The sequence below is a fragment of the Pygoscelis adeliae genome, unplaced genomic scaffold (genome assembly GCF_000699105.1).
Source record: "Pygoscelis adeliae isolate BGI_AS28 unplaced genomic scaffold, ASM69910v1 Scaffold14, whole genome shotgun sequence".
Lineage (NCBI taxonomy): Eukaryota > Metazoa > Chordata > Aves > Sphenisciformes > Spheniscidae > Pygoscelis > Pygoscelis adeliae.
The window spans coordinates 18,647,426-18,659,115 of record NW_008825109.1 but is presented as its reverse complement, the minus strand read 5'-3'; the positions used below and the strand labels follow the sequence as shown (position 1 = coordinate 18,659,115).

The 11,690-nt window shown below is 37.6% G+C and overlaps 1 protein-coding gene across 3 annotated transcripts; it reads left to right on the top strand.

Annotated features, from left to right (window-relative positions):
* The first annotated feature begins 184 nt into the window (after window positions 1–184).
* On the top strand, window positions 185–11,517 carry CCT8 (chaperonin containing TCP1, subunit 8 (theta)). Of its 3 annotated transcripts, none has more exons than XM_009327805.1 (16): window positions 185–200; window positions 1,306–1,396; window positions 2,009–2,088; window positions 3,288–3,437; window positions 3,715–3,895; window positions 4,672–4,733; window positions 5,431–5,568; window positions 6,005–6,183; window positions 7,164–7,230; window positions 7,311–7,398; window positions 7,509–7,624; window positions 8,950–9,021; window positions 9,229–9,393; window positions 9,795–9,914; window positions 10,495–10,593; window positions 11,272–11,517. In XM_009327805.1, the coding sequence occupies exons 3-15, from the start codon at window positions 2,011–2,013 to the stop codon at window positions 10,585–10,587; spliced, it is 1,509 nt and encodes a 502-aa protein (XP_009326080.1). In that variant the 5' UTR covers window positions 185–200; window positions 1,306–1,396; window positions 2,009–2,010; the 3' UTR covers window positions 10,588–10,593; window positions 11,272–11,517. The 3 variants fall into 3 exon arrangements, with proteins under 3 accessions (XP_009326080.1, XP_009326081.1, XP_009326082.1); XM_009327806.1 differs by having other exon boundaries at window positions 10,495–10,619; window positions 11,272–11,359; XM_009327807.1 differs by lacking the exon at window positions 10,495–10,593.
* Window positions 11,518–11,690: the final 173 nt, after the last annotated feature.

The window sequence follows — 11,690 nt, the reverse complement described above, 5'->3', positions numbered from 1 at the left end:
GTCCCGGGCGCCGCTGCTCTCTGCCGAGCTGCGCGCCTGCCTCGTGCCTTGGCTGTGGAAACGATGTCAGGAGGGCGTTTCGTTTGGAGAGCTGTTGCGGGTGGTGGTCAGCAAAACGGCACCGGGCCCTGTCCGTGTAGCTGTTCAGAAGCCTCCTGCTTGTTACGTATATGCTTTGGCTCTTTTCTGTTACTGTGCCTGTAAGAAAAGCGCCGTTGCCAGTACTGTAGAGTAACGTCATACTTTCCTCATACTCCCTTTCCGTAAATCCGTTTTCATCGTATTTAACGTTAACATAGTGTAGATTTCGGTGGCAGTCAAGGACTGTGCCTGATAAAGCAGAAGCTTTCTTTGAAAAAGCGGACAGAAAGCAAGCAGGGTTTGGTGGTTTGTTGTTTTTTTTAATGGCAGTGGAAGGTAAAAGAAGAAAATTTCTGGTTGTTGTTCAATAGAAAGGAAAGTGAAGTTAGCAACTCGGAAAGCCCTCTATTTTTCTTTTCAGAATCTTCCTTGGAGACAAAGAATTGCATATGTCAAGGGCAGGGGGAGAGCAGGGAAGCAAAGTGGCTTAGATGCTGGTTGTCTAATAGAGAATTCAAGGCCAGAATAGCAAGAGCTGTCTTTTACAAAACAAGGAGGCAGCTGACATCCTGAGATATTTGTTTTGTATTTAGAGAGTAAATATTGTTAGAGTGCCTTTCTCTTATGGGCCACGCAGTACATTTTACCCTGCTCTTGAGGCCCTTTCTGGGGATCCCTCCTTTTCTTAAGGCGTCCAAACTGAAGCCAGGCTGATCGGCTTCTCAAACACAAATATTTTATGAATCATTCTGCTTCTGAATTTTCAAACCGCACATGTTTGAATGTAGAACTGAGTGAAATGATTTTTGTGGAATACAGAGTTGTGAGTAAAGAACCATGTACAAAAACACATGCTTACAAAACCCTTGCCCCTCTTCAGTCTGGTTTTGGTTATTTTCTATTTCCCTTTGGTATGCCACTGCCTTTTCTGGAGGACTTAAGAGATGCAAACTGCACTGAAAATTGAGTCACTGTTCAGATTTGCTGTTCAGAAACGTACTGTGCCTGCTGAGCGGCCTAGTTGGGAAGGAGTACACAGTAGTTCTTTTCTCACTGTCTTTGGGTAAGGTTTAGTTTCCGTTTAAACTTTAAGTGAAACACCAAATATAAATTAATCAAAAACTTTCATGGACTCTGTAGATTATTGCTGCTTTGATGAGAAATGGCTAGTTCATCCCTTTTTTATTAGAAGCCTAATTCTGAGCAGAACGTTTTTCTTTTTAGCATTATTCAGGACTAGAAGAAGCTGTCTATAGGAACATCCAGGCGTGCAAAGAGCTTGCTCAAACCACCCGTACAGCTTATGGACCAAATGGTAAATAAATCCTAAAATTATCGTAGTGTTTTTGAGCAAAATGTTATGTTTGAAGGCTAAACTTACCTCGACAAAGAAGCAACTGTTTGTTTCTTGAGGAAACACGTTGGACTTGCTCGAGAACTCTAAATATAGTCTTTGTGGCTATACAGATGAGACTTTGTTTGGCCAGCTCTTTAAGTTATGCACAATGTACCTGCCTTTGCCAGGTTTTTGTACCAGTTACTGTGTCCTCTTTGCTGTCTTACTGCTATATGGAAGACCTACAAAAATTAAAGGAAATACAATAACTTGGTAAATATTTGTAATGAACATGACCATACTGTGTCTGGTCAGATATACCAAAACAGAAGGTGTTCTCCAGTATCGATTAATTAAATGATGTACTAGTATTTCTGAAGAGAAAACTGCTTATTCAGAAATTATTGATTTTTCCTTAATGTAACACATTCCCAAGCGTTAATTCGCAAAAATCTTTTCGGTTCTTAAATTATTAATAGGGCTAACGTTTTAATGTGTAAGATATACCTGAAAGTTATGAAACAATATCTGTGTGCAAAGTGATGCTTGCCTAATGAATGATTTTTAATATTTTTTTTTTCCCTCCGTTAGGAATGAACAAAATGGTTATCAATCATCTGGAGAAGCTTTTTGTTACAAACGATGCTGCTACTATCTTGAGAGAGCTGGAGGTAAGTTTTCTTGCTTCAGAAGATGTCAGTCGTGAACTAGTGTTTCTGTTCATGGGCTGCTATGGTTCTGAATGTTAATAAGGAAATACATGTCATCCTGCCAGATGATTTACATGTGTAATTTTGTAAATCATTTACATTTTTCACTGGATCTGAGTGATGTCAATGGGCTGTATCCACAGTGAGGGCTAGAACTCTTTTGTAAAGCAGCATTAAGTAGTTGCAGGAGATGGTTAATAATCACCTACTTTTTTTTCCCCCAAACCAGTGTAGATTTAGAAGAGGGTATGTCTAGACAATACAGTGTTTGGAAAACTCTGAATGAAATAGCTGTTGTGTTTATCTCCAAGTGTTGGTGGTTGCCATGTTCTCCTGTCTGCTTAGAATACATTAATTGGATTTAAGAAGCTGAGGATATAGCAGTAGCATCCTGTGAATACTTAAAAAGTGTGGAAAGGCTGACCTGTCCTAACTTTTTCCTCTTACTATCAAATTCATGTGTGTATCACAACACAAATAATATTTTACTGAATTCGATTCTTACTGATAGAAATAGTGTATTAAGTATTTCCTTACTTAACACATTGTGTTAGTGTTCGGTATAAGTAGAATAACTGTGGAAGTCTCAGTTACGTTTTAAAAAAGTAATCTGCAGATTACTTAATCTAATAAGTCTTGCATGTTACTTTCTGGGATAAAATGACAGCTGCTCTAATTATATTCAAGAACACAGCATTTTTGTTGCATTTCTTTGAAAGAAAGGGAAAGCAGTGTGATCTTCAAGCAGAAAAAACACCAGAATGGAACTGTAATTTAGGCATCTACTTTGCGTATTACACAAATGAATTCAGCTTGAAGACCTAAACTTCAGGCTCCTTTCCTGTCGCAGAGCTTGATTGTGGAGCCACTGCATCCTGTAAAAATAGCACAGAACCAATGTCAAGGATGTCTTAATTCATGTTGTAGGGGAAGTGTTCAGTTCTCTGATTTTAGGTTTTCTTATCTATGTTTGTACTTTTGCTTATTAGGGAAGTTAGCCAATTAAGATAATCTGTGCTGCTTTCTTCGCCTTTTTTGTGCATTCTTAGTATCTTTAGATACAATTTGAAATAAGAGGGCTTATACTGGATGCACAGAAAAACCTGGAACTGTAGTCTAGGTGGGATGTTAGTAACTAAGATGTGTAACTTCTTGTAAAGGTCCAGCATCCTGCTGCAAAAATGCTTGTGATGGCTTCCCACATGCAAGAGCAAGAAGTTGGAGATGGAACAAACTTTGTCCTTGTTTTTGCTGGAGTTCTTCTGGAGTTAGCAGAAGACCTTCTGAGGATGGGGTTATCAGTCTCAGAGGCAAGTTATATTGTTATTACAGTTCACATGGCTTGAATTCAGATTGCCGTTGGTCAGTATTCTTGGGTCATAATATTGTGAATCATCTGCTTCCTTCCGAACTAATTGTTTAGATAGAGATGTATGAAGAACAGTGTATGTTTTGCTGCTTGTGATTGCTTGCTTCCCTTGTAAGCTTTTGCATTTGTTGATGTTTTATGGCCCTTTGAAAAGGAGATATAAGCAGTATGAATGCATAGTGAAGTGGTGTAGTGAATATTTATTGTTTGCTGCACAGGTGATTGAAGGATACGAAAAGGCTTGCAAGAAAGCCCTAGAAATTCTTCCAGACTTGGTGTGCTCTTCTGCAAAGAACCTTCGAGATGTTGAAGAAGTGGCATCTTTGTTGCACACTTCAGTGATGAGCAAACAATATGGCAATGAACAATTTTTGGCAAAGCTTATTGCTCAGGCCTGTGGTAAGTGGACAAGAACGGATGTGTGCATGCATCTAAAAAACCGAGTAAGTTTGCTTATGATCATTAATAATGTCTTCATGTAAGATAAAAGGTATGGGTAGTTTATCAGGTTGAATTGGATGGAATGCTTTAGCCTCTGAAATGAGTATAACCTTCTTTCTTATGTTGAACTCGTCACTGGCATTGTGGCTCAGAAAAGGCCTGTGTTTTCTACTAAACGTTTATAGAAATAGCTTTCTAGTCTTTTTAAAGCAGAAACCCATCTTTCTTCCTCTTTTATCGTTAGGAAGATGTAGTACGCTTCAGATGAGCTGTTACTAGTCTTAGCCACAGAACAATGGAAGCAAGACTGTAGTTGCGTTGAGTTGTTGTTTTCTCCCTTTAGACTTCCAAGAAAAAACTTCCGTGTCTAGTTTAAGTGTTTTCTCGGAATATTCTGGGTCAGACTTCATTCTTGTATGTACATGTGTAAATGGATATTTGGACTTAATTTAACTGAGCAGCCTGAATAGGTGTTGCTTTCTGATTGTTACATTGTAAAAACAAAATTTCTGTTTCTCTTGATGCAGGTTATTAGCGGATTATAATTGCCTTAAATTTAGGCAGGCATCTCAAACCTTAAAATCTCAAAACTTTAGTACTGCAGAAAAACTCCAGGCATTATTTATGGTGTCATTGTTCTACTTTATCCATTAAGCAACACAAATTCATTCTTTGTTTCTTTTTTCTCTCCCCTCCCCCCCCCCCCCACACTGCTTCTTTTTCCCGTTTTTCAGTGTCTATTCTTCCTGATTCTGGTCATTTCAATGTTGATAATATCAGAGTGTGCAAAATTGTGGTAAGTTGGAAGTAGCTAGCTTTACTGTATTATTAAGGTAAACAGTTTAATGGAAGTTAATTTTTAGATCTTTGAATTTTGAAAGTGCCTTTTCTATTCTGATCTCTGTTGTGTTGTAGCATGCATAATAAGTTGTGGAAATTGGTCTTTACATTCCTTGGTTAGTGCCCAGGAGCAGCTTTCAGAAACAAAAATCATTAATGTTGAAAGTTTACACTAAATCAGATACATTAACTTAATTATACAAGGGGATGTTGATTGCATCTTTGTTGTAGAAGCAGTCGCAAGATCAGGCTAAGATGCAGGCTGGCGGAAATGTAGCGGTCTAATCTTGCGTTCTTTTTGTCAGTGGGACATTAGGCCTCAGTATGGTACGTAGGATTGGAACAAGCTTACATCTACTATGAATTTCCCCCTGTGTTTTTTCCCTGCTAATAAATACATAGCAAGTTGAGCACAGGAAATGAATATCACAGGCCTTAAGCTGGACCACCAGCTAATCTTAAAATGGGAACCTGTAAGACAATGTTCGATGTTGCTAAATCAGCTTGAGTCTTATTTCTTTGTGCTACAATGAAGACTTAGGTTGCTATATTCAAATGAATGGAAGGACTGCTTTTCGTAAAGGGTAGTGCAGCTTTCTGGCAATAAATGATCAATGATACGACTTTCCCCCGTTCCATTTCTTTCCTTTCAGGGTGCTGGTATCTCTGCTTCCTCAGTACTGCATGGCATGGTTTTTAAAAAAGAAACTGAAGGAGATGTTACTTCTGTCAAAGATGCAAAAATAGCTGTGTATTCCTGCCCTTTTGATGGTATGATAACTGAAACTAAGGTATGTAGAAGCTCACAATAAGTTAGATATCTATTTATGCTCATGTGCTCTTATTTTTAGACTTAACTATAAATACTCGTGACACTTGGTGATTGAGATATTTTTATTAATATTGAGTTCATCAGTTTAAAAAAGTTCATAGAAAACATCTGAACCTAGTTTTGCTTTACAGGGTTTTTGGGGTTGGGAAGTTGTTAGTTTTGTTGGGTTATTTGAGCCAAACTACGTGCTAGAATGTTTGAACGTCAAGGTTGTCTAGAAATGCTAGAATCGCCCTTTTTTTGACTTGTTTTACCCCATTGCCTGAGAAGGGTGGCAGTACTATAAAATAGGATGACTTGAGGTTTATGCATAGGTTGGGAGACAGAATGGTTTGTCAAAAACCTTTAGGCATGTCGTTAACACTGATTTGATAACAGTGTATGTGTTTTACTAGGGCACCGTGCTTATAAAGAATGCTGAAGAGCTGATGAATTTCAGTAAGGGAGAAGAAAATCTGATGGATTTGCAAGTCAAAGCTATTGCTGATAGTGGTGCAAATGTAGTAGTAACAGGTGGCAAAGTGGCAGACATGGCACTTCATTATGCCAACAAATACAATCTTATGTTAGTCAGGTAAGTACTAGAAGAGCATAAAAACATTTGATCTACCAGGTTTACGAAATGTACTTGCCTTATCTCTTGCCTCTAAAATGAATTAGAAACAAAATATTGCAGACTGTTTGGTTTTCTAGTGGGATCAAAATCTGAGCTGCAATTTGGCTGTTTCACAGCTTATGTTTCTTGATAGTATTTCACCTTTGTGTGACAGCTAAATGGGGAGTAACTTGTATATATGGTACTGTTATTCTGGTTTAAGTGCCTTTATAGCACAACTGAAATCAAGAATACCAAAATTTCTGGATCTAGTAAAGAGGGATGTGGCCTCAAAGGCGTATAAGACACTACCATAATGGTTCCTCCTGGTCACAGTCCTCATGTGATGCTTTAGTGATGTGCGCATGAAAACGTATCTCATCATTGCTAATGTATTGATGGACGGAAGAACTAATTCTTAATACTTTTCTGTCATTTTTGTGGGCCTTAAATCTTCTTATCTATAAAAAAAGCATGTTTGTACGTCCTCAAAATACATTCTGCACAACATAGTCAAATTACTAGCAGCAGCTCTCACATCTCACACAAATAAGTGGTCCTTTGTTGAAAGCTGTAACTTCATTGGCAGTGTCCAAAAAGTTTGAACTTCTGGAAATGGAGCATCATACTGCAATCACTTGCATAACAAAGAAGGATTATTATAGAGGTGTTGTAAAGATGGATTCAAGTCTTACGCATTAGAAGATGAAGTTTGATAATTTCTATGTATTTGAACTGTTTACTTGTTTTTAAATTCTTAGAAAATAGTCTTTGCATAGCATCCCTGAAAATAGATAATTATAACTTGAAAAAATAGATGAGCGGATTTTATAACTTGATGCAGTAAATTTTTGTAGATGTCATTAGTTTACAAAATGCTGACAAGAGAATATTTACTCGTATGTGTTAATGTTTGCTCTGGAAACTTGTTATTAGAAAGACTGTTTTTGTTTTTAAAGGTTGAACTCAAAGTGGGATCTGAGAAGACTGTGCAAAACCGTTGGTGCAACAGCCCTACCCAGACTGGTACAGACTTTTCAAATGAGTTGCAGAAGGGAGAGTACTGATGAGCGGGTTCACCTCATAACTCTTGTTTTTCTTTCCAGACTCCCCCTACTCTAGAAGAAATGGGTCACTGCGATAGTGTATATTTATCGGAGGTTGGGGATACACAAGTTGTTGTGTTTAAGCATGGTATGTATGTTCTACAAAACTCCTAATACTGCTGTTCTACAAGTATGATGTTCGTATGCGTTTTACATCTAACAAACTTAATTCAGTAATGCACATGTCCGTCTGAACAGAAAAGGAGGATGGTGCCATTTCTACTATACTCATTCGTGGATCTACAGACAATCTGATGGATGACATAGAGAGAGCAGTGGATGATGGTGTAAATACTTTCAAAGTACTCACAAGGGTAAGTAACTAGAACACTTCAGTTACCAAAACTGAGCTATGGATCAGTTTGAGGCAAGGCTCGTGCTTGCTTTGTGCTCATTTGCTACAAAAGCTGTAGCAGATATTTACATTATCCAAAACGCAGCACTGTACCAGCTACTAGGAAGAAAATTAACTCTATCCCAGCCGAAACCAGGACAGGAGCCTTCTTGAGGTGTAGAGAAGGCTGTGTAGTATTGAGGTGTAGAGAAGATTGCTGCCGACATCCTTGTGAATATAGTGTACGTAAAAGGTGGTGCTCAGCATGTACTGCACTCAGTTTTCCAGTAATGAGCGAGTTCTTGACGATGGATTAGTTTTACCACTTTCTAATGGCAATCAGCTCTTTCTTAATTGTTTCCCTAAATGTTTTGTAATGTTCCTTGGAAACCCGACACAGAAGAAAAACTAGGTAGCTTTGTTTGTCACTGGTGATCAGGAGGAACTGACTGGTTGCAAACTAAATTTCTAGTTCATTGGTGACAAGACATGCTTTCCTCCACATACTACAGATATGCTTTATAGGTGGAAGATCTCAGTTCTTCAGAGTTTTTTCTGAGCAACTTTTGTGGACTTGAATATTTTTCCCTTTTTTTTTTAATACAAAAGGAAATGATTGTATATATACTTATAAGGTGGCATGCAAAAAATGTTAAACTTCTGTTTGACATTCATGTTCTGTACATACCAAGACATGCATATTGATTTAGAGTACAAAAACCAGCCATAGACTGTGTGTTTATGATTGTCTCCAGGAGTGGTCCTGATTTATGATGATTACTTTTCTATTTAAAAGACTGGGAGTCTTTTAAATGGATGCTGGTTTGCCAAAGGATATACAAAATGCTTAATTGGAAAAAAACAAAACAAAAACCCCAACACCTTGTGATACCTGTTGACCTGTTAAACTTAGTGTACAGCAGATTGGTTTCCTGCATGATACTTCCCACCAAGTTAATGGAAAAGATGAGAAAATCTAGAAATTCTATTAGTTAGCCAAGAGTTGAAATTTTTTTTTTTTTAAAACAAACAAAAAACCACCAAAGAACCCCAGACACAAAACCCACTGCATTATTATTTTGCTTTTTACAGAAGAAGCTGTTTTTCTTCAAAGACATTTGGAATGAATGAGTAAATTCTGGTAAATTTCTCTTAAAATGCATGTTTGTTCTGAAGCAGATTCTTAATAAGTCTGTGTGGGATAAAGTTCTATTGCGTTCTTGATAGAGTATATAAATTCTAAAAAGTGAAAATTAATAGGATGGCTTAAGCAAAACACTGCATTTTGGGATGGTCTGTTCACAGGATAAACGTCTCGTTCCTGGAGGTGGTGCAACAGAGATTGAATTAGCCAAGCAGATCACATCTTACGGAGAGGTACAGCAAATGGGCTTTTTGACTTTTTATTTTCTTTATATACACACGCACGTACTTAAATACATATGTGACTTACATTTTGGTATAAAGTATTCTGTGTGTGTATGTATGTGTATTAATGCATATAAATCAATAAAAAATGTGGGAAAAATGCCTCCCTATCTTACGGTTTTTGATGTGCTGACGTGGTTTTCAACTTCACTTTAGACTTGTCCTGGGCTTGACCAGTATGCCATCAAGAAGTTTGCTGAGGCATTTGAAGCCATTCCTCGAGCACTGGCAGAAAACTCTGGAGTAAAGGCTAATGAGGTCATCTCCAAACTTTATGCTGTGCATCAGGAAGGGAACAAAAATGTTGGATTTGATATTGAGGTAAATAGTCTCTCACATTACTTGGTGCTTTGCAGTACAGGGTTATATTTAAAAGTACTTCTATCAGTATGAAGTATTTATAGATCAATTTAAATCATTGAAGCTGTGTGTTGCACAGTCTAGAAGAATAACTTCTTAGAACTGTAATACTGAAGTGTTTAGTTTTTTTCATCGGCAAGCAGTTAAATTCAATGTAGTATAGTGGCCTTATGTAGGAGGTGAAGTGAGATACTGAACTAATGTGATGAAGAATAAGTTGTTAGTAATTACTTTCTGAAGAGAGAAGATGAGATTAGAAAAAGCAATAACTTGTTCTGAACCTGTAACCTTGAAAACCCAATAACTTGCTAGGTAGAAGCCTGAGAAGGTTTTGAATAATGTTTTTTCCCCCTGTCTGATAGGCCGAAACTGCTGCTGTGAAGGATATGTTGGAAGCTGGCATATTAGACACATACCTTGGAAAATCCTGGGGTATCAAGCTAGCTACGAATGCAGCAGTAACTGTCCTAAGGGTGGATCAGGTAAGCTTGCAAGTAATTTCGCGGCTGAACTGAAACCTTTAACTCAGCATGCAGAACACTAATGCAAAATATGTGAATCTCCTGGGAATGCAAGGCATAAAAATATGATACTTGGAAACGTGGTTTGTTTATTTCTGAAAGCCAGGAAGTAGTTTGTTCAAGAGCCCATAATTTGGAATGTGGCAATGTTCCTGCTTCCATAGGAGCACTATTAATGTTTCTTTTTTTTTTTTTTAAGATTTGACAGTTGGTACTTATATCCAGAAAGTTATCCTAACTTAACAAGATTTAACACAAGAAACCTTCTCTCATATTAATGTTTCACATAATATTGTAAATATTATGTAAATATTTGTAAATATTGTAAATATTATGTGTAAACAATATATTGTTTCTACAATGTATGAGCTCAATATTGTAAATATTATGTAAACAATATATCATTTTTACAATATATGAGATTTTATCTCTGAGTAAATCAACTTCTAGGAAAAATGGAGGTTATAATCTTAACGACAAAAATCTTTATATATTTTGTGGAACTTTAGCAAAAACATATTTGCATGTAAAATTTCTGTAGATTATTATGGCAAAAACAGCAGGCGGTCCAAAAGCCCCTAAGCAACAAGGACATTGGGATAAGGATGACTGGAAAGATGAGCCTGAAAAATAGTGTGCAGTAAGCTCTGTTTCTCTAGCGGAGAGGTACCTGTGTGTGAATGCATGCACGAGTTTATTGACAAGCACATGGCAGATGATACCTTTCTTGGGGACGTGTAACACTGCTGTCTCATGTGTGCTGATTGCTACGTTTTGTATTTCTGCCTTTGCAAATGAATTTTACTCCTAAATCCAACTTTTCATTGGAGGGATGACAAGTACGGTTTTAGTTTTACCTTACTTGTCACTATAGCAAGTGCAGAAAATGAGCCTTTAACGTGGTAGGACTAGTGGATTTTATGCTTTTAAAGCGTGATGTTTAGACTCAGTAAGTCAGAACAATAGCTCTGATTAATTCTTCAGCTTTCTGTAGTGTGCATCCTATAAACCAGTCACTCATTAGCCTATTTAAGCACTCACTTTCTGCAGACTAACTGAAGTCTTAATTTGCATGCAAAAATGAGGTAAAAGCCCTCTTCTTTTATATTGGGGCTCAGCTGCCATTTTCAAGAGAAAAATAACTAATTTGTGAATATCTCAATTAGATGACTAATAATATTCACTGGCTTAGGTTCAGAGTAGGGAAACACCATGAATTTAGTGAATGTTGATGGTCAGCATCATATGGCTCTAAGTAAGAGTGGGGTAAGAGTCTGATTCTAACCTTATCTTTTTCTACTTCCCCGTTATCTTCAAGATCATTATGGCAAAACCAGCTGGTGGCCCTAAACCTCCATCAGGAAAGAAAGACTGGGATGAAGACCAAAATGATTGAATGATTTAACTCCACTTCTTAAGTGACAAGATTGTGTGAGTTTTTTAATATTCCAGTTGGAGCCTGTCACGATGTTTTGGTCTGTTCCCTTTAAGTTATGAACGGTGTGTCCAATGGAGTGCAGAACTTCAACCACTTCAATAAATGTACTCACTGTTAAAATGTTAACTGTCACTTTATTTGGACTCGGCATGCCGTGGTTGTTCCCAATATGTGAATATGCAGGCATGTGGTGGGGGTGACAGTGTGTGGGTGTGGTGGGCTGACCTTGGTTGGCTGCCAGATGCCCCTTCCTCACCAGGGCAGAGGTGGAAAATAAGTAGAAGCAGCTCATGGGCTGA

Bases quoted from the DNA above. Each gene is read 5' to 3' on its own strand.
- CCT8 (XM_009327805.1), top strand. From the start codon at position 2,011: ATGAACAAAATGGTTATCAATCATCTGGAGAAGCTTTTTGTTACAAAC. The intron at 6,184-7,163 runs GTAAGTACTAGA...TTGTTTTTAAAG, and splicing joins TACAATCTTATGTTAGTCAG to GTTGAACTCAAAGTGGGATC. The intron at 7,231-7,310 runs GTACAGACTTTT...TTTTCTTTCCAG, and splicing joins CAACAGCCCTACCCAGACTG to ACTCCCCCTACTCTAGAAGA.